The sequence below is a fragment of the Amborella trichopoda genome, chromosome 2, assembly GCF_054954075.1.
Source record: "Amborella trichopoda isolate Santa Cruz 75 chromosome 2, AtrichopodaSantaCruz75HAP2 v2.0, whole genome shotgun sequence".
NCBI lineage: Eukaryota > Viridiplantae > Streptophyta > Magnoliopsida > Amborellales > Amborellaceae > Amborella > Amborella trichopoda.
The window spans coordinates 15,596,842-15,624,301 of record NC_142337.1 but is presented as its reverse complement, the minus strand read 5'-3'; the positions used below and the strand labels follow the sequence as shown (position 1 = coordinate 15,624,301).

General features: G+C 39.9%; 1 protein-coding gene across 1 annotated transcript; it reads right to left on the bottom strand.

Annotated features, from left to right (window-relative positions):
* Positions 1–3,076: 3,076 nt before the first annotated feature.
* LOC18439180 (cytochrome C oxidase subunit) lies at positions 3,077–27,044 on the bottom strand. The gene is made up of 9 exons (XM_011626925.3): positions 26,513–27,044; positions 26,040–26,416; positions 22,990–23,142; positions 22,201–22,293; positions 10,677–10,735; positions 4,889–5,007; positions 4,574–4,628; positions 3,723–3,816; positions 3,077–3,613 (listed from the first exon to the last, which is right to left on the bottom strand). Exons 1-9 carry the CDS (start codon positions 27,042–27,044, stop codon positions 3,398–3,400), a joined length of 1,698 nt encoding a protein of 565 aa, XP_011625227.3. The 3' UTR covers positions 3,077–3,397.
* Positions 27,045–27,460: the final 416 nt, after the last annotated feature.

The following is a 27,460-nucleotide window of genomic DNA, read 5'->3' as shown; positions in this document are numbered from 1 at the left end:
TTATACAAGGCAATTGCAAATCTCCGTGGGTACTTCACACCAAAGATGCTAACTGCAAGTTCAGACTTGAGAACTATTTATGGTCCATTCCCTATGTTTTTCACGAGGACAATATGGTAGCCTATGCGCTGACTAAAAAAGCTACAGTTTTCGCAGTGGCTACCATTTGGCACTCAAGGCGTTCAGACTTTCTTCACCTCCCTCTACTTCATGATGTGGCACAATTACACTATTGTAAGGTTGTAAGATGCTATGATTGAATTTTTCCTATCTTATTAATAAAAACAGGGTAGGGGGCCTTCTCCCCCACTGACTTACCCAAAAAAAAAAAGAAAAAAGGGTAGATGTATCACAAGAATAAAAGGGAACCCTATCCTTAAATAGAATGCCAAGCAAGTGCCCCAAAAATACAAAATGTATGAACCAAAATATGTAGGAAACAAAGACAATCACATCTTTCTAGGATTGAGAGAGACATTATGTATTTGAAAAACAACGAGAAGAGAATAAAAAAAAAAAACATGGGTGTGGTTTCCATAAGGTTGCAACCTTAAACAATCCAATTAAGGTGCACCTTCAAATTTGATCATAACATATAATTTTGATGTAAAATATTCTTAGGATTATCTCAAAATCTATTTTAATATCTAATTATAAATTTTTAAACTTCAAAAATAGTTAAAATCAAGTAGATCTGTAAACATATGAAAATTTTAAAAATAGATGGACTCGATAATGTGTTGTAAGATGCATTATTTCTGGGACTCAAAATCTTTTTTTCTTTCATAATCATACATCTCGATGTCAAGATGCTCAATTAGAGTTTTCAACATTAAAATAACATTTTTTGATGGATTTTTTAGGTGCATCTGTAGTTCTACATAAAGTTGCAACCTTATATAAACTTCTTTCAAAAAACATATGGACTTCGAGTTATATATATATATATATATATATATATATATATATATATATATAATTGAAGCTCTAAACAATCAAATTAGAACCCACCTCAAAACTTTCGCTAAAAGAGGTTGTTTTGATGCCCAAATATTCTCAAATTGATCATCTCGATATCAAGATGCATGGACATGAGAAAAAAATGAGTTTCAAATTTTGGAAATAGTGCATCTTGCAATGCATTTTTGGACGGTCAATTTTCACGACTTTCAAGTTTTTATAGATTTGCTCGATCTACCCTATTTTTTAAGCTCTAAATTTTATAATTGAAGATGAAAATATATTTTAAAGCTATCACAAACATTTCCAATATTGAAATTATATTGCTCGACATTATTTTAAGGTGGGCTCTGATTTGATTGTTTAGAGCCTTGGCTCTATACAAACCACACCCAGATATATATATATATATATATATATATATATATATATATATATATATATATATATATATATGACAAATAATCATGTGAGCCAATGGGCTCACAAGTAAAAATGAGCCCAACGGTCCAGATTGAATCTAGGCTGATCCAACGATCACGGATGTCCGATAGTGTTTGAATACATGTATGTTCATAAAAAATAGGTGAATCTTCAAAAAATATCAAAAAATTATTTTACATCAAAAACTTATCCAAAATACCCCCTTAAAGTTTCGGAGGTATTTTGGTTAATTTTTTAACGGATTATTTTTATTTTTTATTATTAAGTACGGCTTGATGATAAGAACACACGGCTAAAATTTCAAGTAATTTGGATTTGGAAAAAAAAATTCAAATTCAAACACTACCAAACATCCGTGATTATCAGATCAGCCCAGATTCAATTTGGGCCGTTGGGCCCATTTTTTCTTGTGAGCCCAGTGTCTCATAGAAATATATATATATATATATATATATATATATATATATATATATATATATATATAAGATGCTAGGGTAAGCCCACTATCTCACAGGAAAAAATGAGTCCAACAACCCAGATTGAATCTAGGCCGATCTGACTATCACGGATGTCCGATAGTGTTTGAATTTTTTTTTATTTTCTACAAATCCAAATTACTTGAAATTTATAGCACGTGTACATCAAAAATAGGTGAATCGTCAAAAAATATCAAAAAAATATTTTACATCAAATAAATTGATAAAAATACCCCCGAATGGTTTCGAGGGTATTTTGGTAAATTTTTTCACGAATTATTTTTTTTATGTTTTTATTAATTGCAGCTTGATGAGAAAAAAATAGGCCTAAAAGTTTCAGTGATTTGGATTTGTAAAAAAAAAAAGTTAAAATTCAAAAACTACCGAACATCTGTGATCATCAGATCGGCCCAGATTCAATCTTGGTCGTTGGGCTCATTTTTTCCTGTGAACTAGTGGGCTCACCCAAGATTTTATATATATATCTATTAATAATGATCCTATAGGACCTTCCCCCACCCATATGTGTAAGACCCCGAAAGATCACTATTAAAGTTAACATGGATCTTTAAAAAATTATCATATAGGTGTAGGAGTTATAGATCCGTACCAAATTTAATAGTGATCCTTTGGGATCCTATACACATGAGTAGATGAAGATCCTATACAATCATTTATTTATATATATATATATTTTTTAAAATCCCCAAATCGTGAAGCATATCATTCCATTCATAATCCATCTTTTCCAAGGGCCCGCAGGTCATTTGTATATTTATTATAGGAGAACGAGCAAACATTTTTGTCCAGAATACAATACGTAACATGGCTCACCCATATTCGTGCTTCAAGGCAAAATTAATTTATATATATATATTTTAAAATCCCCAAATCGTGAAGCATATCATTCCATTCATAATCCATCTTTTTCAAGGGCCCGCAGGTCATTTGTATATTTATTATAGGAGAACGAGCAAACATTTTTGTCCAGAATACAATACGTAACATGGCTCACCCATATTTGTGCTTCAAGGCAAAATTAATTGTCTTTGAGAAAATAGAAAAAAAATATTTCTTTTTTCTGGTAGCTCAATGGGGAAGATCCCTTTACCCTAGAAGGAATGGAGAGCCCAATTAATTTTTCTTTCGCCTTTTGGGTGATTAAGCATCAAGCATGACAGAAACATCGATGGTTATGGCTACAAATGAATTGTTGCATTCAAGGTGCTGCTTCTCCCATCTCATTGATGATGCAGACTCCAAATGACCCATCTCATCAACTTCAAATGAGAAAGTCATGATATTTGGAATATTTTACAAGTTGTACTCAATATGCTATAAAAAAAGACAGACTCCTATGCCACAGATTCATCAATCACGGATAAGTTCCCTCGGGGGAAGAACAAATTAATGAATTGATAAACCTTACAAGAGAGGACATGGACTAATTCATTTGATGTAACCGTATAATAGGGATGGCATTTATGTCGCACAGGTTTTTGTTATGGATCTGTAAATTAGATAACTTTTCTAGCAGCAATAGCTACAGCAAGGAGGATTATTGGAGAAAAAAGAAGCCAAATGTAGGGGATAATGGCCTGTATCAATGCACCATCTTCTTCTTCGGCAATTGAGTAAGTGGGCGTATCTTCAACAAATGCTTCAAAATAATTCTGGTAACCAGTTGCCTTGGGAGAAATTGGGGAGCTACTAATTTTCATCATTTCCATTGCCTGTAATCACCCAAAGAGGCAAACCAGTATAGCCACTTTTTCAACAGAGCTCAGAAGCAACAGCAGAAAGGAAACCCTTAGAACATGCTAAAGGAGTTATGCCTGTTACCTCGAACCCAAAAATGAATTGTCTTGCTTTCTTGCTCACTTGCACATTAGGGTGGTTCTGAAGCTTCTCATACATTATTTGGGCCTCCTTCGACCTGCAACATTCATGGATCAAGTTTTGTAACATGGGATACATACGAGAAAAAAGGTGGTCTAAAATTCAAATCCATATTGACAACTCCTCATTTTCTACCATGCAATTTTAATTGATGTTGAAGCGAAAACACTGCATTCTTAACTTGTATCAGACTAATAAAACAAGGAAAAAGTTTATATAAGGTTGCAACCTTAAAATGTAGAATTACATATGCACCTTAAAAATCCATCGGAAAAAGTTGTTTTAATGTTGAAAAACCTTCTAATTGATCATCTCGACATCGAGATGATTGAATATGAAGAAGAAAAGATTTTGAGTCTCAAAAGCACTGCGTCTTGTAACACATTATCTAGACCGTCCATTTTCAAGATTTTCATATGTTTGTAGATCTACTTAATTTTAACCATTTTGGAGTTTAAAATTTTATAATTAGATACGAAACTATATTTTCAGATAATTCTAAGAATTTTTTATGCCAAAAATAAACGTTATAATAAATTTAATTTTGGATGTGCGCCTTAATTGGATTGTTTAAGGCTGCAACTTTATAGAAACCACACCCATAAAACAATGATGGAAGCAAGCAATCAACACAAGCAACAGTAACTAAAATAATGCAAGTAATAACCTCAATATCTTATCATAATTGGAAACTTTATTACTAAACAATGATGTACACAAGCAAACTAATGAAAGTTAAGCCTATCAATCACTGATTCCATGCCCACATTTTATGTAGAAGCCAAAATACATACACGTAGTAGGCCTCTTCTTCCTGTAATACTATAGTAGCGGTATTCGCAAATTCGGCTGCAAATATTGACAGACAACCATCATGGAGGTCAGAGTTTGTGGTTTCACATAATAGACTCCAAATGAAACTCCTGTGCTGGCTGATGCCCAGGTTTAGCCAGCGCGAAAGGAGCCCCACATTACGGGTCACAAAATATAAAACTTCATAACCCTTGGGGCAAACGCCCAATTACAAATAACAATAACTGACACTTTACAGAGGAAACACACATGGAACAAAAATATTCAGGGGAAACGAGGGCTTCATGTAATTGTACAGGATTTTACAGCATGCACCAAGGGTGGCAAGTGGGTTGCAGATTCGGTGGCACATCTATGGAATAGTAGAGCTGGCCTCCATGTGGGACTAGATCCTTGATCTTTTATCTTTTGTCCCCTGCCCAAACATGACTTTACGTCAACTTCAGTCTGCGCCTTTGGTGCAACTTGATGTAAATAATTTCTCTGGGTATTCATACATGAACAATTTCGAGGACCACAAAAAAATTAAATAGTAGTGAGGTGAATCCTCAATAAAATGAAATAAAGCTAACTAGATCCAACATGCCAAATGATTACAACTGAAAAATGATCACACCCAGCATCCAAAAAAATTGTGATCCGAATCGTGAATCACCTGATCCTGATCAAGAATTAGTAGGCACCGCACTGTTTCCTTGTCTGAACCAGCAGGTTCTTAAATATATAACAAATAATAGGCAGTATCTTATTAACCAAGCTGAATGGCTTAGTTGGTTAGCGCTGACAGGCTATTAACCTTTGGTTGAGTGTTTAATAGAACTCCACTTCTAAAAAATTTGTGTACTTCAAGCTTCCTTTTTTTTTTTTTTATAAGCTCAAGATTTTTTTTTTTTTATATGCTCAAGATTTTTTTTTTTATTAACCATTTTTTTTTATTTTAATGTTAGCAAAAGCCAAAAAGAATCTTAAGAAGTAGGACAAATCAAACCTCCACTGCTTAGGAAAGCAGCAACACGCCATAACCACCGAATCCTTGCTCGATGATCAGAGCTATAAATAGTACATAGTACATACTATATTTTTCTCTTTTATTCTTTTGGGCCGGATCACTGGTCTGGCTGGTCTAGATCTGGATTGGTGGGTAAGCGATCCACCCACTGATCCATTTTTTAAAACACTGATTATATACCAATAAACACTAATACCATGACAAAAATAATTCACTCAAAGGACTAATGAAATTGCCAAATACAACAAAAGATTAAAAAAACTATTTCAAAAAACAAACAAAAAAAAATGCAATTACAAGGAAAGAACAGAGTTAAGAGGGATCTTTGAGCTTTATATTTGGAACACATTTTAAAAAAGTGGCTCTTACCTCTCCTTCACGTCTGCCTAATCCTCCTCTCCACCCTTAACACCCTCCTCCCCCTCACCACCTCCCCTCTTCCAACTCCTTCCCTTCTAAGAACTCCTCCTCTTCCTATCCCACAATCTATAAAACTTACAGTCAACTCCTCCAACCAAAAAAGGCCCCCCATCACCATTTTCAACCATAGAAGGCCCTGCATCTAGCGTCTGGTACTCTGACCCATTCCTCTTCCCCAGTTGCCCCCAATCTTCAGTCCTCTTCTCCTACTCCTCTCTCTGCACCTTTCTCTATCCCAATGGGCAGTAGACATGCTGCCTTCCAGCCCCAACAAAATGATGTTAAAGAGATTCAGAGGTGGGCTGCAAAAACTTAGGACGTCGCAGAACTTTCCTGCCAGAAACTGTCCTCGGAGGATCTCCTATTCTCCTTCCCCTCAGAGGAACCCTTGCTCAAAGCTCTAGGAAGCCACAACACTTGTTTCCATGGAGTGGCCCTTTCTCTCTCTTGCTGGAATGACATGGGTGCTTCAAAACCACAGAAGGTCTGGCTATTGGCGTCCCACATTCCTCTCCAGGCATGGAATATTAACACATTTCAGAAGATTGGAGAGGCTTGCAGAAAGTTTATCTCGGCTCATTGGAATTCTGCCGCTTCTCTGCCTCTTGGCACTGTTTGGCTTTTGGTTGAAGCCCTCATTCCCCAACTCCTTTGGCTTGAAGTTGACAGCCTCTTTTCAGAGTCTCGGTGTCTTGGTCATCTGCATCTCCTCCATCACCCTGCCTTGTTGATGACCACGGTGCATCTATGCCTGGACCACATGCGTTCTACAGGGCTCCGCACGGACTGGACCACAGTGAATCGCAAGCGTCCTTCAAAATCCAAGAGCCTCCTAGAATCCTAGATCTACGGTCCTATAAACTTATCTCCAAAATCCTTGCCTCTAGCCTTAGGGCAGTCTTAAGCTTAGTCATTTCCCCACCCAAGAAGCTTTTGTCAAGGGTCGCTAGATCCTGGACGAGGCTCTAATCACCCATGAGTGCATCCACTTTCACACCACATCCAAGACCCTAAGACTTGTCATAAAATTAGATTGGGAGAAAGCTTACAACCACGTAGATTGGTCAGTTCTTGAGGAAACTCTTAAAAGGATGGCCTTTGGGCTAAAGTGGAAAAATTGGATCACAAGGTGCATCTCTAACCCTATCTTCTCAGTGCCCATAAATGAGACACCTAAAAGCTTCTTCTCAACTAGTAGAGGTCTCCGCCAAGGCGATCCTTTGCCGCATTTCTTGTTCGCTATCATGGCTGAGGTCTTCAACACCTCAATCTCGAGGCTCTACCAAGCAGGCCTCTTGAGAGGATTCCAATCTAGTAATCAAGGCCCTTACATCTCCCACTTGCAATACACGGACGACACCCTCGTCTTCTGCGACTCCTCGGTGCAACATGTTGATACACTTATGCTATTTCTTAAGTGTTTTGAAATGACTACTGGCTTTAATGTCAACCTAGCCAAATCGAAAAATAATGGGAGTCTGCACATACCCATCTATAGTCCAATTACTCGCCGATAGATGGGCTGCTCTATTGAGAACTTACCTTGGACTTCGCCTTTGCCTTGCCATTCCCCGACTCTCGCAATGGAGTCACATAATCGACAAATTCGATCAGAGATTTGCTGCTGGAAAGGCAGGTTCCTATCCAAGGTGGGAAGACTCACACTAATTAAGGCCACCCTAGCCAACACTCATGTTTTAGATCTCTTTATTCCATATCCGTGCCTCTGTGGCCATGAGATTGCAGTGAATGATGAGAGAGTTTTTCTGGTCTGGAAAACAAGGACACAAGTTTCATATCATATCATGGCCCAAACTGTGTTTACCTAAATCTCAGGGGGGCTTGGGTGCTCGCAACTTTAGGGCTTGGGTGCTCGCAACTTTAGAGCCCACAATAATGCCCTTTTGGGCAAGTGGTGTGACCCAACCATGCCACCTTTGAAGGGAGATCATCAAGCACAAATATTGCTACAGCAATGACCATCGGACTCCTGAATGCAGAACCAGTGGGCTTATCTCTAGCTTTTGGAGGTCTGTCCTTCGATGCCACTTTCCTCCAACCATTGTTTCAAAAAGTGCTAGGCGGCCGGCGGGGTCCAGGTCGCCCAGCGCCTAGGCCTAGGCGGGCGCCCAGAGCCTGAGCGGCTCAGTAGAAAGAACAATGTCTCTATAGTCTATCAGTATAAGTATAAATGTATAACACATAAGAATTATGGATTTAGGGCATATCAAATGTATAGTACACAAGTCCACATGGCACACACTCCTCCATACTCCATAACCACAAGTCCAAATCAAAAACAGAAATCACTAACTTTGATTGCTCGATCTTCAAACTTTCACCTCTAAGATGTTTCTAAGGACTCAAAATCTTCTAAAACACTCTCTAATAGATTTATAAAATACCCAAAACTAAATCTAATATCAATGGGTGACGCTTAGATCAATTTTTCATAACTTTGAGAAACCCTTCGATCCTATGGAAATCACCAAAGACTAGTTTTTTGGGGTTTTTCTCACTCTAAAATAGGCTCTAATGGGTTTTAAGTTTCAAATGAACCTAAAACCCAAAATTTTGTCCCTTTAGTATTAAAAAAATGACCAAATAATGCCCTCAACGAGGGCATTTCCGCCCCTGGGCGGCCGCCTAGGCCGGGCACCTAGGCAGGCGCCCAGGGATATCCTCCTAGACTTGGGCAATGGGCAATTCACCCAGGCCTTTTGGACCGCCTAGGCGGTGCTGCCCAGGCACTGGGCGATTTACTTTTTAAATCACTGCCTCCAACGCATTCGATTTCGACCGTGAGGGGGGGAATAGGGTGAAGTTTTGGACTAATACATGGATTTGCCACACCCCTCTTAGGGATCAGTTTCCTAACCTCTTTCTCTTAGCCCGAGATACTCAGTCCTCTGTGGTTGAAAATTTCGGTGTTTTAGGTCGTCAAGATCTTGAACGTCTAATTTCAGGAGACCCTTCAATGATCATGAACTCAATGACTTTAGAGCATTGCTAAACTTCTTCATCCTGTTTTTCTCCCTCTCTGGAGACGATAGGATCATTTGGGCTCCTGCAGCATTGGGATTATTCTCGGTGTCCTTTGGAACTTCATCTTTAATCCCAACCTTGCAAGCCCCACCCTTATTCTAGCGCCTCCAAAACCTGGTTTCCCTTGTTACCACGTAGAATACAGGTGTTTTGCTGGATTGTGCTTCACAAAAGAGTGTTGACTGTTGATCATCTTCAAAGAAGAGGTCTAAAATTCCCATGCCCTAATAGATGCGCCATGTGCATGGATGCTGAAGAGTCCAATCCCACCTTTTCCTCCATTTCAATTTCGCTAGAGCCTTATGGACCTGTCTACTACACCTATTCGAGTGGCACTGGGACATTCCTAGATCCATCCCCCATTTGTTTCAGACTTTTCTCCACACTCCTTAGCCCAAGGCAAGGAGAGTATGTTGGAAAGCCTCAATCTAAGCCACTATCTAGGTGTTATGGACAGAAAGGAACCACAAAATTTTCAGGGGTGAGAATCCCACAGTCGCTGTGCTGGCCGAGAAAGTCAGGAATCTAGTGGCCTTCTGGGCCACTAACCACAGGCTCTTCAAGGAACTTGTCCTTTACTCATTTCCATAGCAACTGGCAGAATTTGTTGTGCCTAGCCTATCCTTGGATCTCATGGGCCTCGTTTTGGAGGCCATCAGAACCAGGATCCATTAAGATTAACTTCGATGGTTGCTCCCTTGGCAACCCTTGACCATCCAGAATTGGTGGTCTCTTTCGATCTAATGACAGATGCACGTTGTTATCCTTCTGCTCTATTGTTATGGTGGACTCCTCTATTACTAAGGCCCTCGCCCTCTTGGACGGCCTTCACAAGTTTGACTACACCTGGAGTCCTGACGTGGTGGTGGAAGGAGACTTTAAGAACATTATCACATGAAAAATCTCATCTCTCCTCTTGGCTGTGGCAGCTAAACAATATATTCAGTGAGATTTCCCACTTATCCCGTGGCTTCAGCATCTCATGGTACCATACTTTTAGAGAAGCCAACTCTAATGCAGATTGATTGGCTAGGAAGGGGGCCTATTATAACTCCTCGTTGGGGCCTTAGACTTTTGCGGCCACCCTTTTCCTTTTCCCACTTCTTTGCTCTATAACTCTCCCATTGCAAAGCATTTCTGGACCCTATGGGGCTATGTATTCTCTAGGTCACCTCGGTTTGTATACTCCATTATTAAGTAATACAGTAATAGTGAACTTTCTCAAAAAAAAAAAAATAATATATATATTATATGGGTGTGGCTTGTATAGAGCATAGGCTCTAAACAATCAAAATAGAGCCTACCTTCAAATAGTGTCAAGAAAAGTGGTTTCAATACAAAGCAAAGCAATGAAAAATCCACAGACAACATAGAAATTGCTTAAGATATCTATGCCAAACAAAGATTATCCCAGATGCACATAGGTATGTGAATCTTTTATTGCTTTCATACAAACTAAAGTGTAGCCAAACAAACATAGGCATGTGAACCACATGCAATAAAAGGGCAGCAAACAGTAGAGTTTCACTTTATTTGCTGTAATGTCTTTTCAATCTCAAAAATGAAGCATGGACAAAACTACTATATTTTGATAAAGATAGCAACAGTACCTACTTAATGAATCTTGACATATCGACCACTGCAGTGCGGCAAATCCATGGAGTTCGCTCTGCAGAAACAATATTCCACAAAAGCAGCACGAGATGGACTATTAGAAAGCTGATAAACAGAAGTCATGAAACCTACAGAATAAAACCTGTTGGTATCCGAGGAACAAGCTACAGATTGTCTAACGAGGAAATCATCAAAAGGAACACTACATGGTGAGATACAAACTTTAATAGATAAACTTCTTGTTAAGTCAGCGATAGATAACATTCTCATGCCAGTTTCTCAATCTCAGAAGATAAGTATCGGCCATTTTTGCAATTGCTAATGTAACAAATAGCATGAGAATGTTTTATACAAGAAGAGCAATTATGGGCCCAAAGTCTGATCCATGGCAGATCGCCCATTTAGGTTCCCAATCCTTAGAATGTGAAATCATTTGCATCCTTGCATAATCAGAAAGAATCTTGTGGCCATGCAATGAACATTCACATGTGTACACAGGCATCCAAGCAAAACTGAAACATAAGCCTCTCATAAGAAACAGAACCAGAAATACAATTCAAGCATGAAATATTACAAAATACAAGACTGGAAAAATAATTCAGGCATGAAATATTATAAAATCAAACAGAATCAGAAACAATTCATGAACAAAATACCACAAAAGACAGAAAGACATGGGAACAGCTATAGAGAATTGAATATGGCTTTCCCTGTACGGAAATCATTAAGAACATTTCGGATGCATTTACATATAACGGACTTGTCAGATTAGACAAAAATCAAATTGTCGCATACAGCACTTAGAAGACATACATTGTCAAGGTAAGGTAAAAATTCATACTAATATCACCACAGATGAAAACTTCATGCTCATTCTTCCTCTCCACCTTTTTTCTATCACCCTCCAACTATCTCCCCTACTTCTAGCCTCTACCACCCTTCTGTCTCTCTCCCAACCCTACCAAATCTAACCCAGTTCCCCATCTCCCTTAGCTTTATCCCCCCCTTCTCTTCCTTTTGCAGCTAGGCTACTTCAGATGAAAAGATCGCAGCTCTTCCTGGAGACGGAACCATACACAGAACTTATTCAAGGTTTGGACTTATTTTTGTGCATAAGGATCGGATTCTCTCGAGTCATTCCCTACTTCTTTCTTGTCTCTCGTCTCCTTTGTCTCCCTATTCTCTGTATTTCTAACCCATATCAATTATAAATTTTGTATACTGAGCACCAAACTTGTGGGATGCTATGAACGAGGGTCTGGACAACTAAAAAAGGCTCAGGAATGTAGCCACTTGCACCTTCTCCCCTACCCCTCCCTAACCACCCATGTGTCCACTCCCCTCCCCTGTATCGCAGCTATCGCCAATACAGAGAGTTCATATACCCAGAGTCATCCTCCTCTACCCCCCACACCTCAGCCTCCCATTCTCCATCCACCCTCAACATTCCTCCACCTCCACAATCCTTGGAATCTTTCGCTCAAGGCGTTGTTTCGCATCTTCCCCCCCCCCTTCAGCCCTCTCTAAACACATTTCTCAGCCCAACCCCTCCCCTTCTTCCCCAAACTCTATCCCTCTCCCCCAGGTCTGGCTCCCCCTAACCTCTGAAATTTCAGATCGCCTTCTATCTCTGAGAAATTCCTTCATCGGCTCTTTCTCCCCCCAACGTAATGATACTAAGGGCCTTGCCAAATGGCTCCAGAGAGTTTTCAACACCCCCCAGGTCAATTGCAAACCTTTACATAACAGTTTGTACATCATCTCTCTACCGAACCATATTTCACCCCTTCCTGTTAAACTTGGGTCCAAGCTCATCTTCCGTGATGGACTTTTATCCCTAAAGAGGTGGGATGAATCACATGAAGCTCAATGAAAAGGTAAGTTCGGGATTTTCTTAGACGATATCCCAGTTCACCTATGAATGCACCAAGTTCTCAAAACCTTAGGAAATTGCTGTGGGAAATCTCATTATCTTGGTTGCATCTGAGAACCGGGACCTCATTCCTGATCTTCTTCATGTGCACTGTAACAGCCTATCATACCCCATAAGGGTCTCAATCCAGGATTCCAATTGTTGGACTGTGGTGCAAACTTTCAAGTTTGCACCTAAGTTTGCGCCTTCCAATCCTGATGGTCCTCATTGCTCTCATGACCAAACTTCCCGTCTACCATATGCTCTGCTCCTCTCCCCTGTAATCCACCTCAACATTCCATGCCTCATCATGACACAGAACTCGGGACCCTCCAACGTGTCACCCACACCTAACCTTCCTCGTACTCAGCAATTCCCTGCATTTAATCCTTTTGATCTGTCGCCGTCATCATGTGACGTGCCATCCCCTCCATCTCCACCCTTCATTAAAGCATCCATTAATGAACAGAACATCCCGTCGGTTCACGAGGCGCACACATTCTCATGTGTGCCGCCACATAATCCTCTACCCATCCCCCTCATAAATTCTCGCCTCAGCCTAGAACCTTCTTAGCCTAATTGCTGCCCCCATCTTCACCACGTTGTTGTACCTCCCTCTCCTTCTCAGCCGCCATAGTCTCTGCACTCGAGGGACATTAATAACCAGCAGTAATCCAGCCTCTGATCTCCCCCATGACACGTGGCCTCTCTGCTAAATCCCCTCATCCCTCTTTCTTTTTCGAGGCAGGCCCAGCTAATCCCTCGAGCCCCTCCCCTCTTCTTTCTCTCTCCAAACCTCTTCGCCTCCCCCTCTGGTTCCTTCCCCAAGTTGTGACCCTCCACCTCTCAATGGCGCCTTTCAATTCCCCTGCTACATTGATAACCCTTAAACACCCAATTCCCCTTCTCTTCAACCGACCTCTTCTCCCACACCCCTCTCAACACATTATCCATGTACCCACTCCAATCCCTCCCCTCCAACCCGTTCTCCTTCTCCCCTTCTCCTGCCTCCCCTCTCTTCTGCTAGGCTCAACCTCTTCACCAATCCCCTATCCCTTGCAATCACCCCTTTTGCCCCCTATCAACACTTATGCCAAGGCAATAAAAGCAACGACCCTTATACCCTGGGTGGCTCTGCTGGCAACCCCTCACCCTTAACCCTCCCTTATCAACCCCAGAGAACCCACATCCCCTCGCCCAATCTCACTGGCCACCTCCACCCTCAAGCTCTTGTCCCTCCCTCGTCTTATATTTCATTCCCGGGATTCCCTTCACCATCTCTAAGTGCTCTTTCATCCCCTCCCCTTTTCGTCTTTTTAGAAGCATCCCCTACCACTCTGATATTGTCCAATTCTTTTGTTGTCCCACTCCAAATCCCCCAGGTACTGGAATCACTCAATCTAACCTTGATAATCATGTCCCAATTCTGCTATAAATGCATCTAGCTATCAATGTTGCCCATAGCTCCAGAGGTCGTCTTCCCCCTTGCATCCCTCCCCTAAATTTCTTTTTTTCCCCAGAACCTCCTCCAAACCTAGATGAACCACCCCCCCCCCCCCCCCCCCCCCCTGCTCTCTCTCCCCCTCCCCCCCTCCGAGCAATCCCACCTGAGTCCTTTCATGACTTCAACTCAGACGTCCACTCTTCCATTTTTGTTGATTCAAGAGAACTACTCAGGATCGAGAGAGAACTCAGCCTGTCAGAGATGATTGATACTATGGCATCATGTTTGGCAGAAACATCTCAGAGCTCACGGATTGTCTCAAGGAAGCCGTTGGAGCACACTGCAGGTGACCCCCATAACCAAACCCTTAGAGGTAATAGGGAACATGCAAACCTTCGTCCGAGGGTGAACAACAACACCCCCAAGAACTCGACCCAGCCCACCTCCCTTCTCTTTGCCCTTTCTTTATGTCCAAAAAAAAGGGAGATCCAACTACAAATCCTCCAGCCACCTTAATTCCCCTAATGAAGGTCCTTTGTTGAAACATAACTCGACAGCCACGCAAAGTGTAATGTCGGTCACTCTTTGGTATCCTCCCACAACCCTCTCATCCTCCTTTTTGAAACCAAGATGCATGGCCCTAGCCTTCCTTTGGTTAGGGAAACTTGGGGGCAGAACCCCTGTGCTTGGATAGCTAAAGACTCTATAGGGGCCTCTGGTGGCATATGAGTTATTCGGAACACTACAGTCATCCAAGATCTTTCCTCCCAGATTTTAGATTTCTCTATGTCTATCCTTTTTTAATTGTGTTTCATCTATGGCCCAATTGTCACATTCGTCATCAGGATCTCTGGCTTGAGCTTTCTTCGATTGCTCCTCCTCGTGATTTACATTGGATCCTTGAAGGAGATTTCAACATTGTTAAAAACTCCCAAGAAAAATCTAGTGAAGTTCGTTTCACAGCCTCCATGTCTGCATTCTCAGAGTTCATTACCAGCATCCCCCTCATAGATATTCCTCTCTCAAGAGCAACTTTTACATGGTCAAACGACATCCCCTAACCCTATCATGACCAAACTTCATCGTTTCTTAGTTTCCTAGTCTTGGGAGGCCATCTTTCTGGGGACCTGCTCCTGTGCTCTCCCTAAAGAAACTTCTGACCATAAATTCATTATCCTGAACACCAACCTGATTCAAAGCCTGGCTAAGCCCTTCAGATTCGAGCTTTTATGACGGTCCTTCAGATTCGAGCTTTTATGACGGGAAGAACCTTCTTTCCTCCATCTCTTTAAATCCTCTTGGTCCTCCTCAATTTTAGGATGGGCAGGATTCAGAGTCTAAAAAATTTCAGATCCTAAACGCTTCCATTAAGCAATGTAGCCGCTCCCTCCCTACCAACTTTAGGGAGCAGTTAATGCTCCTTCTACAACAATTCTCGCCATAGACTCCTAGGAGGAATCTCGCCCTGTCACTACCCAAGAATCCGAGGTTAGGACCTTTGCTAAAGTCAATCTCTTCCAAAATTTAAAGAAAGAGGAAACTTACTTGTACCAGAGGTTCATAATCAAATGGCTTTCCATTGGAGAAAGAAACACCGCCTTTTTCCATAAGACGGCTAGCTCTAGGCATAGGAGTAATGCAATCACCCATGTTTCTATTGGCAATCACTCTTGCTACCAACCTAACCATATCAATTGTATCTTCTTAAGATACTTCAAAAATCTTTTCTCAAAACCCCAGAACCCTCTCCCTCTTTGGGGAGCCTCTCTTTTCAGTCCCTTCTCCTGGTCAATGAGCTTGGCTGGAAAGTCCTTTTACATTAGATGGAATTCATAAGGCTGTGCTCTTCCTAAAGACAAGGCCCCTGAGCCAAATGGATTCCCCCATTGCCATCTTCTAGCAATTCTAGGACATCATCGCCCCGAACCTGATGGATTCCCCATTGCCATCATCCAGCAATTTTGAGACATCATCGACCTAGACTTCCTAGCTTTATTTGTAGAATTTTTCCATAGAGGTCGTCTCAATTCAGCCATCAAATGCACCTTTTTAAGCTATGATCCCCAAAATTGAAGGAGCCCACAAACTGAGAGATTTCAGATCCACAAGTCTTTTAAACTTTTCCTATAAAATCCTTGCTAAGGACTTAGCCTCTCATCTTCAGGAAATCCTCAGTTCTATAGTTTCCCCTACCCAGTCAACCTTCATCGCAAACAGACAAATCCTTGATGAGGCCCTCATGGCTCATGAACGATCCATTCCAAATCCCTATTAGATCAGAAGGGCCTCATCTTTAAATTGGATTGGGAGAAGGCTTATAACCTCGTTGATTGGGACCTCCTTGACCTTGTTCAAACCAGTATGGGATTCGGCTCCAACTCTAGAAATGGATCCAAGCCTGTATATCCAACCATTCTTTCTCCATCCTTCTCAACGGCACTCCGGTCGGTTTCTTCCCTGCATCAAGGGGTCTTAGGCAGGGCGACCCCCTCTCACCCTTTCTCTTCACCCTCATTGGAGAGCTTTTCTGCAGATCCTTATCAAGACAATATGATAGGGGGGTATTAGGACCTCCTCCCAAGGCCCTGTCATCTCCCATCTCCTCTATGTAGATGACACCCTAATCTTCTACGAAGCTTTTCGTAATCAAATTGGCAGTCTCTGGCTCTTTCTTAGGACTTTCGAACTCTTATTTGAGATGAAAGTCAAAATGTCCAAGACTAAGATGTTGGGTGTCTTGGTTGACTTTTCTGATCTAGACACTCTTTCTCAACACTTGGGATGTGAGACTGAGACTCTCCCATCCTCTTACATTGGTTTGCCTCTTTGCTTAGGCAAACCCCGGAAACACCTCTGGGATAACCTTATTGAGAAATTCAAGTGGAAATTTGCCTGTTAGAAAGGTGGATCCTCTCCATAAGGGGATGTATCACTATTATTAAAGCCACCCTAGCCAATATCCCCATTTTCTTTGTCTCTCTTCCTAATTCCAATCTCTGTTCTCAATCTTCTAGAAATGTTAATGCATTATTTCTTGTGGTATGGGTCCTCTGATGTGGTATGGGTCCTCTGATACCCACAAATTTCATTTCATATCCTGGGATAAAGTTTGCACTCCCAAACGTTTTGGGGGGTTAGGTATTAAAAGGCTAGGAACTATGAATCTTGCATTGCTAAGCAAATGGTGGTGGTGTTCTACCTCCCCCCTCCCTCTCCTTTGGAAACACATCATCCAAGCCAAAAATGGACATGGAAATGACGATTGGTGTCCTGAATCTCCCCCCAAATCGTCTAGAGCCTGGAAATGCATATCATCCAACAAATCTGCCTTCCTCAACTGTGTTAGGCATAGATTGGACAATGGCCAAAGAATTAGATTTTGGCTCGATCTTTGGTTACGTGAGTCCCCTCTCAAGCAAGTCTTCCCCTCTCTCTTTCTCCTGGCTCTTAACTAAGAGGCGGTGATTGCGGAGTACAGAGAGTTTAGGGGATCTTCTTTGATTTGAACACCCATTTTTAGGAGAAATCTAACATATTAAGAATACCAACCTTTACGGTCCCTCCTTCATATCCTTACCCCTCTCTTTAGCTCACTTCTCCATCAAGACTCTATAATTTGGTATCCAAACCCCTCCAGCTCATTCATTGTTTCCTCTTTATACTCCTCTATGCTCCCTAATCTTGCCTCTGCCCCTCTTCTAAATAAAATTTGGTTTTTCTCAATTCCTTATAAAATTCAAGCCATCATCTGGGTGCTTCTTCAAGGTAGAAATCTAACCTTGGACCAGTTACAGCAGAGGGGGCTTTCCTTACATAACTGTTGCATCTTTTGCCTCCACCAAGAAGAAACCATTCCCCATCTTTTCATTCGCTGTGAGGTATCCTCCCTCCTGTGGTCTTCAATCCTTAAGCTCTTCGAATTGCAATGGGTGAACCCCCCTCTCTAGATAACTTTTTCTCAGCTTTCCTTTCTCCACCCTTTTCTAAACATGGGAGGAAGCTCCAATGATTCAAAAAGCAGACCGCCCAACGCCTAGGTGGTCCAAAAGGCCTGGGCGGCTGCCTAGGGCCTGCGCCCCCCCCAGGGGCAGAAATGAACTTTTTTAAGGGTTTTTTCGAAAAAATAAAAAGCTTTTAAAGGTTGGTTTTAGGTTCATTTGAAACCTAAACCCACAAGAACCTATTTTAGAGAGAGATAAAGCTCAAAAAAACTAGATTTTGTGATTTTCATTGGATCAAAGTGTTTCTCAAAGTTACGGGAAATAGATCCAAACATCACCCATCATTATTAGATTTAGTTTTGGAGTTTTTTTAATCCTATTAGAGGTTTTTGAATATTTTAGCACCAGGAAACATCTCAAAAGTGGAAGTTTAGAGTTCAAGCAATCAAAGTAAGTGCAAAACTTTTATTGTTTAGATTGCTTGTTTTATTTTGAGATGTCTTCTTCAGGATGTAGTCATGGTGGAGATCTGGGTCGAAAATATGGTTATAACCCAAATCCGAACGACAAAAATTGCATAAGATGCAATTATTATGGAAAAGATATAAAAAGGGGGCATAAACCGAGTTAAGAAACATCTTGTCGATATTAAGGGGAATGTTGCCCCTTGTAAAAATGTTCCTAAGGCTATCAGAGGGGAGAGTAACCAATATATAAGTTCTGTAAAACAGAAATAGGAACAAAATCCTTGTCATTTGAATAGGTCCATTTTTGGATCTGCTAGAAGAAATGATCCGGGTTGGAAGTATGGTCATAACCCGAAAACAAACGATAAAAATTGTATAGGTATAATTTTTGTGAAAAAGATACCAATGGGGGTATTAACCGATTCAAGAAATACCTTGCCGATATTAAAAGTAATGTTGCTTCTTGTAAAAAGTTCCTGAAGCTATTTGACAATTTCTGAATTTAATAGAACCAAAAAAGGATGAAAATGAGTCTTGTTCTATGAAAATATCTTCTCCATGTTCTTCTAGAAGTGGCGATCCGGGTTGGAAGTATGGTCATAACTTGAACCCGAATGACAAAAATCGTATTAATTATAATTATTGTGGAACAAATACTAATGGGGGTATTTATCGGTTCAAAAAACACCTTGCCGGCATTAAGGGGCATCTTGTCCCGTATAAAAATGTTCTTGAGGTTACCAGGGAGGAGATTATACAATATTTGAGTTAAGGGAAGCACAAAAAGATAGAAAAGGGTAGAGCAGCCAAGACTCCTAGGGCCCCATCTGCACAGAGTAAGAGTGAGGTAGAAGAAGAGAAGAACGAGGCAGATTCAGAAGAAACAGAGGAGGACAAGCGTTATGTTGAAGAGGGAGGAGATGACTCTGATGATGATGGCCTCAAATTTGATGCATATGATGAGGCTTACCCTACTCCTTCTGATGATGATGATGATAGTGATGACTGAAGAATTAAGAGTTGAAGATGCTCGACTCTCGGTATTCACTACTGAGTGCTGACTATTATGTCAGACTGTATATTTTTTGAATTTCTATATATTTTCTTTTTCTTATTTTTAGTTTATAGTTTCTACTATCTAACTTTTGTGTGTATCAGTATATGCTTGTATGGCTTTAGCATTGTATGAAAATATGGATTATGGACTATCAAAATTCTTCTCATTCATGGAAATATCAAATACGGATTATGGATAGAATATCAAAATTCTAATATTTGTGGTTAGAATAACAAAATTCTCCTCATTTATGGTTAGAATATCAAAATTCTAACATTTTTTTTCTACTGGGGTGCCAAGGTTCTGGGCGCCTGTCTAGGCACTGGGCAGTCTGGACCCCCACAGCCACCTAGTGCTTTTTGAAACACTAGGAAGCTCTGGCAGTTATCTATTGCTGCTCTCCTCTAAAGCGTTTCGATACAAAGGAACTCTAGAACCTTCAAACGAATATCGAAATGTCAAAACCCGATTTTTGACTCTATAACAACCTTGATCTCTCTTTAGAAATCACTTCTAAACCTCTCAATCCCACCCTCTCGACTTAGAGCAGTGTGGTCTCCCCCACGAACTAGGTTTCTCAAGCTAAATATTGATGGCTCTCCTCTTGGTAACCCGAGACCTTTTGGAATAAGAGGTACCCCACTAAATTCGTCAAGTATGTCCTTATCTTTCACATATTTCAATGGAATCTCGAATTCCACTTTCACTGAAGCAAAGGCCCTCTTGGAAGGCCTCAAGCTCGTACCTCAATTTTGGACGCAATACCAAGGTCTAATTGTAGAAAGGACTCTAGCAACTCAATCCATTAGGCAGGCCACCAACAACAACCGCCTTGGAGAATCTTCCACATTCTTTAGCAAATCACCTTATGCAGCTCCACTCCTCAAGTCACTTTTAAGCACATTCTTTGTGAGGCCAACAGTGAGGCAAATAGATTAGCCAAGGAAGGAGCACATAATGCCACAGGTGCACCCCCTATTCTGAGACCCCTTCTCTCTAATCTATTATCTTTCCCTCCTCTTACGAAAAAATGGAAAAAAAAAAAAGAAGAAAAAAAAAAGAAAAAAGAAAATACAAAGGAAAAAGAAGAAAAAGGGGGGGAATATCCTAGAAAGTTTACGTTGTAGGATATAGTCTCTTACCTATTCTCTTCGCTGCACCCCTTTATCTCTAACTCCGTCTCTTTCTCTTAACTCTGCCACTCTCCCTAAACCCTCTGTTTCGTCTCCCCCTTTTCTTCTAACTCTTTCTCATCCCTCTGGCACAATGCCTCTCTATTCTTGCCTGAGCCCAACTCACTTTAGTCAATCCTCGTTCTCTTCAAACCACTCTAAACCTACCCCAACTCCCATCTCTCTCTTCTACCTCTTCATTCAAGGCCAGTAAGGACGGGAGAACTGAAGCTCACTCAAAATACAGCTCCAAATTCAGCATGCATATTTTCGTTTCTCTATGGATCAAGCTCCATAATGAAGCCTCACTCCTATTTTATACTCTCTTTCCCCTTTTCTCATTCCTTGTCCCCCTTTTCATCCTATTTCATTAAAAAAAAAAGGATTTTAAACCCTTCTTTTGTCTCACCTTCTTTTTCTCTCTCTGCTGCTCTCCCTTTACCTCTAACTCTCTCTCATATCTATCTTTCACCATCTCGATTCTACATCTCTTCTCTCTTCTCCTGACCCTGCTCACCAATGGCCTCTACTCGTCTCTTGCAACTAGGCCAGTAAGGATGGAAGACTCGAAGCTCACTAAGAAGACTGTCCAGCACTTTGAAGATTTTGTATTTCATACTTATATTTGTTTCAGGCTCTATTATGAAGCCACCCTATATATTCCCTTCTCTATGTCTCACTTCTCCTCTACCTCTTCTCCCTCTTTCTTCTCTCTGAAATTACTTTTGTTTACTGAGCACCCAATTTGCGGGATGCTGACTTCTGGTTTTTGCTGTAACATTTTATTCTATCAATATAAAGTTAACCTTCTTCAAAAAAAAACTTGTCCGACACTGTCTTTTGTTCTCTGATGTAATACTTTACTTTATATATAGAAACTTATAAAGTTAACCACGGTGGTTGCTTAGCGAACAATAGCATTGGAAGTTGAATCTAAACCACCTACACTTTAGCCAAATCCTATAATTGCAGTTCGAAAGCCCATGGAATACTACGCAGGTCGAAGGAGCGGCAAAGACAGGACCAGAACCTATTGATGACCTAGAGCCAACACCTCGCCTAGTATACCTTCTAGCATCCTCACTTGTTCCTTTCAATCCAATAGCTGACCTAGTTTCCGTTGATCCGGCAGAAACGGGGGCAGCAGGGGGAGACGCAAAAGGCCCACCGACAGAAGCACAGGCAAAGAATGTGGGGGCAAGGGTGGGAGATCCTCAAAAAAAAAAAAAATTCATGCGCATTCATACACATATTCTAACATTAACCCATGTGCATGTTCATGTTGGTGAATCCAAAATCCAACAAACCCCCAAACGAAATACGTTTGGTTAAATGCTCTATTTAATCGCAGACACTTGCAAACATTTAAAGGTAGTGATGGTTGACATTGCATTTGTATTCATAGACTCGATGGCATAATTATTGGAAACAGAAAATAGGAGAATTATGGGAAATTAAAAAAAAAAAAAAAAAAATCTTATTTTAATCAAGGTAAGCTGATGTCATGTGTCAAAATGAAACGATCACCTGAAACACTAGATTCTTCATTACTTTCTCATAGTATGATAGTGCATCTTTAAGTTTTCCAAGTTCCATCAAGCAATCACCATCCTTTAAAGCCTGCCATGGAAGAAAGGGAGCAGCTTAATATCATCAACGCACTCTCAATCAAAGGAATACATGGCAGGGTATTCAATAGATGGATGAATCCTAGCATGAGACCCGTATAATCAAGAGTGCCTTTAGTGTGAAGGGTGGAAGATTGTAGCTGAACCCCTATACACAACGGAAATGGTCACATACCAATCTAAATTTCTAAAACTAAATCCAATACAAGGAACCCTCAATGGCCACAGAATGCAGATTTTCTTTTGCATATAGTTAGACCATTGCTAGACAAAAACCTTTCTGAATAAGACACTAGAAATAAAGGTGAATGAGAACAATTTGGAGAAGCAGAAAATCACCATCAACAGTAGGCAAAAAGAGAAACCTAAAATTAAAATAAAGTAACCATGAATTCCACAGAGATCTCATGCATGAAAATATATAATGAAGTTAAAAGAAACTATTTGTTGAATGGTGGATATATGATTTGTATATATACCATATATAACATCCATTGTGAGTTATGAGCTATCACAAACACTTGATCAAGAAATTGATGATACTACACCATCAAGCACATAAGTACGATCACACACACATGCACACACGCATGCGTGTGCACGTGCATACACGGGAGCACACACACAGGCACAGTGCATCTGCTCACTCGTACGGAAGGACTAACAAACATGCAATCCCTCAAAGTACCTTTTCACATTCAGCTTTTGTCTTCGGATCGACATTCAAACCCATCTTATTCTTGTAGGCAGCAAGTAATTGTCTAGTTCGAGCTTGCTTCTCAGCCTTGTCTTCTTTTGTTTCAAGCACCTCTCCAGGGCGGATTACTCTGCCTCCACCAAACTACAACAGGAGAGACAACATGGATATATAGCTTAACATAGGGACTAAACTAGAGAGACAAAATATACAGGCTAACAAATAATGTAAATATCTCAGTAACCTTGAGAACATAGTTAGCAAGTCAAGAAGTAATAATCTATCAGTAAATCAAAATTTCAGTAATAAATCGATTTTATTCCGAAAAGTCAGAAATAAAAAATCAGGTCAAAAATATGGATCAACAAAGGTAAGTTAAAGAATCATGAATATTTCAGATTTGGCTTAAACAAACAGAGTGAAAAATTAGATATGCAAAGATGACATAAGATAAAATTATGAGTTGCAGTTATTTGTAGGGATTCATTAGAGTCATTGAATAATAACTTTATGACCTTACCTGAAATCATTTATGGTAATATTTGACAAATTTTTTGTTTAAATTTCCATTAAATACAACAGCAATGTTTGCTCTGCTGTCGATTCACAAATCATATGATAGATTAATTGTGAGGGTACGATGCAATAACACCAACCATGCTAAACACAATACTTACATTAACAAATAACAAGAACTGTAATAGGATTGCCGTTATAAGCACTAAAAAGAAAAAACAGAGACTCTCAATATAGGATTGCAGCTAACAAAAACAAGAGAGCCCAAAATGTGAAACAGTGGTCCATCCAAATTGTCCAAAAATTCAGTAAGGTGAACTTAATTAAACCAACTGTATACAAAAAGAACGCGACAAAATGCTTACTTGTACTGAACAACATATGTAACAGACCCAAATATCCGAGCCTTATATCGAATTTCCAGCAGCCCAAATCTTTGGTCATGACTGAATCTCTCTCTTGCTCTTTGTAATGATACTCTTGGTTTAGACTTTAGAGAAAAAGATTTCATTGGGTTAATCTTCCTATAACTCTACCTATTATTTTGAGTAGATAGTTGTCTTAAGAGATTCTTTTTTCTAGGAATACATTCCTCGTGTTTTTATATATGTAAATTTTTAAGAGAATTTGTTGGTGAAAATTTTTTATGGACTTTTTGCTCAATCAAGATTCTTAATTTAATCTCACTTCCAACATTCTTTTCTGAAAACAAAAATTCAAAGATATAAAATCAATGAAGAGATTGGAAGTTTCAATAAAGTTATTGGAAAAAGTCTTTTTAGAAGTTCTTTTGAGAAAAGATAAAATACGGATTTCTATTGGTTCCATTAAAAAAACACAATTATTTGGGGATCTTTAGATAAACTCAGAGTTCTTAATGGATTTCAAAAAATCACAGATTTTCTGAACAAATCATGTCTTAATTGGAGACTTCTAACTCTGCTTGAGAATATGAGAATAATGTGTGACACAGGCATTGACAAGGTGCCCATAAAGCATATAGCAGTAAGTTGGCTAAATACCTTATTAGATGTTTGAAGCAATAAAAAGGAAAAACAATGCAACTGAATAAGACACATTAATTTGTCAAAATGTCCAAGTACTCTAAAGGCTAGAACTGGGAGAATAATTAACTGATTACGGCAAAAAGGACATTTGCTATCCGGCTTCTTGCTCCTTGGTGATGAGACAGCAGTCATCAATGTCCAACATTTTACATTTATATGTGGAAGGGGCTGCTTCTTCTTTATTGCCATAGGCACAGATTGCCAATAGAAACGACAGGAGGAAAATTGGTTGGGGAAAATGTTATCCATCCTAAAGAGAGATACAAGCAGTGACAATAACGTGTTCCCAACATCATTTCTAGATTGTCAATACAAGTTAAGACAACAAATGTACTATGTTACAAGTACGGAAGTATGAACACTTACTAAGTTTTCTCCTTCAAGGTAGGTCGGGAACAAACAAGGAGTTCCTAAGACATAGGGATGTAAATGTTGCTTGATGCTTAAGATTTATTTAGGAAGATTCATGAACCCATGAAAGGACATCAATGCATCGTAGAAGTATATCCTAAGATTTATTTAGGGAAGATTCATGACCCTGGCAAAGGACGTTAGTGCATATTAGAAGTAGATGTATTGCACACAAATACTATTAAAAAGTATGAACCATCAACACTCCTTCATGTGTTCTATTTTTCTTTTTTTTCCTTTAAATCCCAAAAAAAAATATTTGTTTGTTTTGGGATGCATAATAAACTCAACCAGAACTGTAGCCAAAAATGAAGAAAACCACTGAAAGAAAATGACACTATAGTGTACAGTGCATGGTAGCACACATAGTATCAATTATAAAATGCTCTTTTTTAGTCCATCACACATTAAAGTTTCTTTGGTTGTAAAAGCGCAGGCCTACTCTTTTCCGTTCACAATGGGAACAGATTCTCCCTAATTTAGTCCTTTTCGAGGTTCTTGATTACATGCAACTGAACAGAAGCACCCAAGATGGGAATTTGCCAAACCCAACCATCTTTCCCAGTCAAAGAGGAGATTATCATAAAATTTTGCGATAAATTACTAAATGCTTTATTAGCTAGAAATTCAGAATCATCCCATCACGCAACTTCTAGTGGATTTTATCGAACTAGCTGAATCAGTGATCAAGGAAGAAAGCGGTGACATTTATTTCAAAGAGAAGAACGTGTTCTCCAAATTCCTCCTCTTTGAGGTTTCTTACTCTCAAGAGTATCCTATTCATCTCAATTTCTAATCTTCCGGTAATTTTTCTGTTAGTTAAATTGGACTTACCTAAAGCAATCAATCAATCAATCAGAGTAAGAAAAATGATATCATACATTTTCAAACAAACAAAGCAACCATTAAACCATTTACCCAAAACAAGCAACCATTAAACCCAGGTTCCCATCCTTTTATAAATACCAAATCTAAGCTAGGTTATAATTTTCAAGAAAATGTAAACTATGTATAGAAAAAATCACCACAAAATCATATCTTTCTCACAGTTTTTGATATGTCACTTGGCCTTGGAAACACTCCCCATGTTGAAACCTTTGGCTTGTACAAATCTGAACTATTGTCTTCCTCGACTGTTTCAGTTTTCATTCCAAATTTTGACGTGTCACCAACTATGATCTCCACGTCAGGGATCTCACCTTCAGGAAATGGTTCGGATACTGGGACCAAACCGGGAGGTAAGCCCCTGTAGTTCTTCTTATCTGAAAAATCGAGCCCCATAAAATCAATGCGAGAAATTGTTCCTTCCTGTTCGGGGATTCCCCTCTTAACACTCATGAATTCAGCATCATCCTTGAGAGCTGATTTCTCTTCTACTTCATCTCTCTCCTTCAATCCACCTAGGGAACTTTGTCCCTGAGACCCTAAAATTATGGTGCATAACTCACTTCAAGTTCTGAACATGAACTAAAAATCCATGGATTCAGAGGACAAAAACAAAATCCTTAAGTGTTGAGTACCTGGCATTGCCGCCTCAGATTTTGAAACACTCGATGGGCCTTCAACTCCTTTTCCTCTCTCCCTTTTTCCCTTCCGGTACTCAACAGCTCTCTGTAACGCCATTTTAACAGCATCTGGGACTTGCGCATCACCTTCTAAGCTCGCATTTTCAATTTTTTTGGCCAGGGAATCAACTGGTTTCGAATCAAGCTTCTCGTTGAGTACCGAGTTGGGGATGGATTTAGGATTACGGTTTCCTCCTTTGGACTTTTTGTAGGCCTTGGCTCTCTCAAGAGCGAGCTTTACAACGTCTGGAACCTCTGCACCATCTTCCAGCCTAGCTGAAGAATCATTTGAAGATGCAGAGAGAGGGGAGAGAAAGAGGGCCCTAGTTCTAGGGTTTTTCATGAATGGAAAACGTACTAGGGTTTTAGAGGAAGCGAGGACGCCATCAAAAGTGGTAGGGCAAAGGAGAGATGATGGGCTCTGAGAGGCAGCCATGTCCCTCTCTCTCTCTCGACCAAGGAGTGGAGGAGATATCACACCAATCATGTTTAATTTGAACTTTACAGTGGAGGAGTTATCACGCTGAACTTTACAGTGGAGGAGTTATCACACTGTAACCATTTATTTATTTATTTATTTATTTTTATTTTTTATTTTTTTTATTTTTTTTTAAGTTCAAAGATTAATCTAAAACGAGATTACATAATCCAAAATAACGGCTTCACATAGGGTAGAACTTCTTTTGGCCAGGGAATCAACTAGGACATTAGCCTCTCTATACACATGAACAAAAGAAGAGACAAGATCCAAAATCTGAAATAAAAAAGATTTGAACTCTGAAGAAAGTTTTTGTTCTCCTTTGCACCATTTTCACAAAATTGAGAAATTTCCCTTCAATAATGTAAGAAGTCCCCAAATTCCTCTCCACAAGAGAACAAAGGCTAAAAAGAAGGGCAAAGATC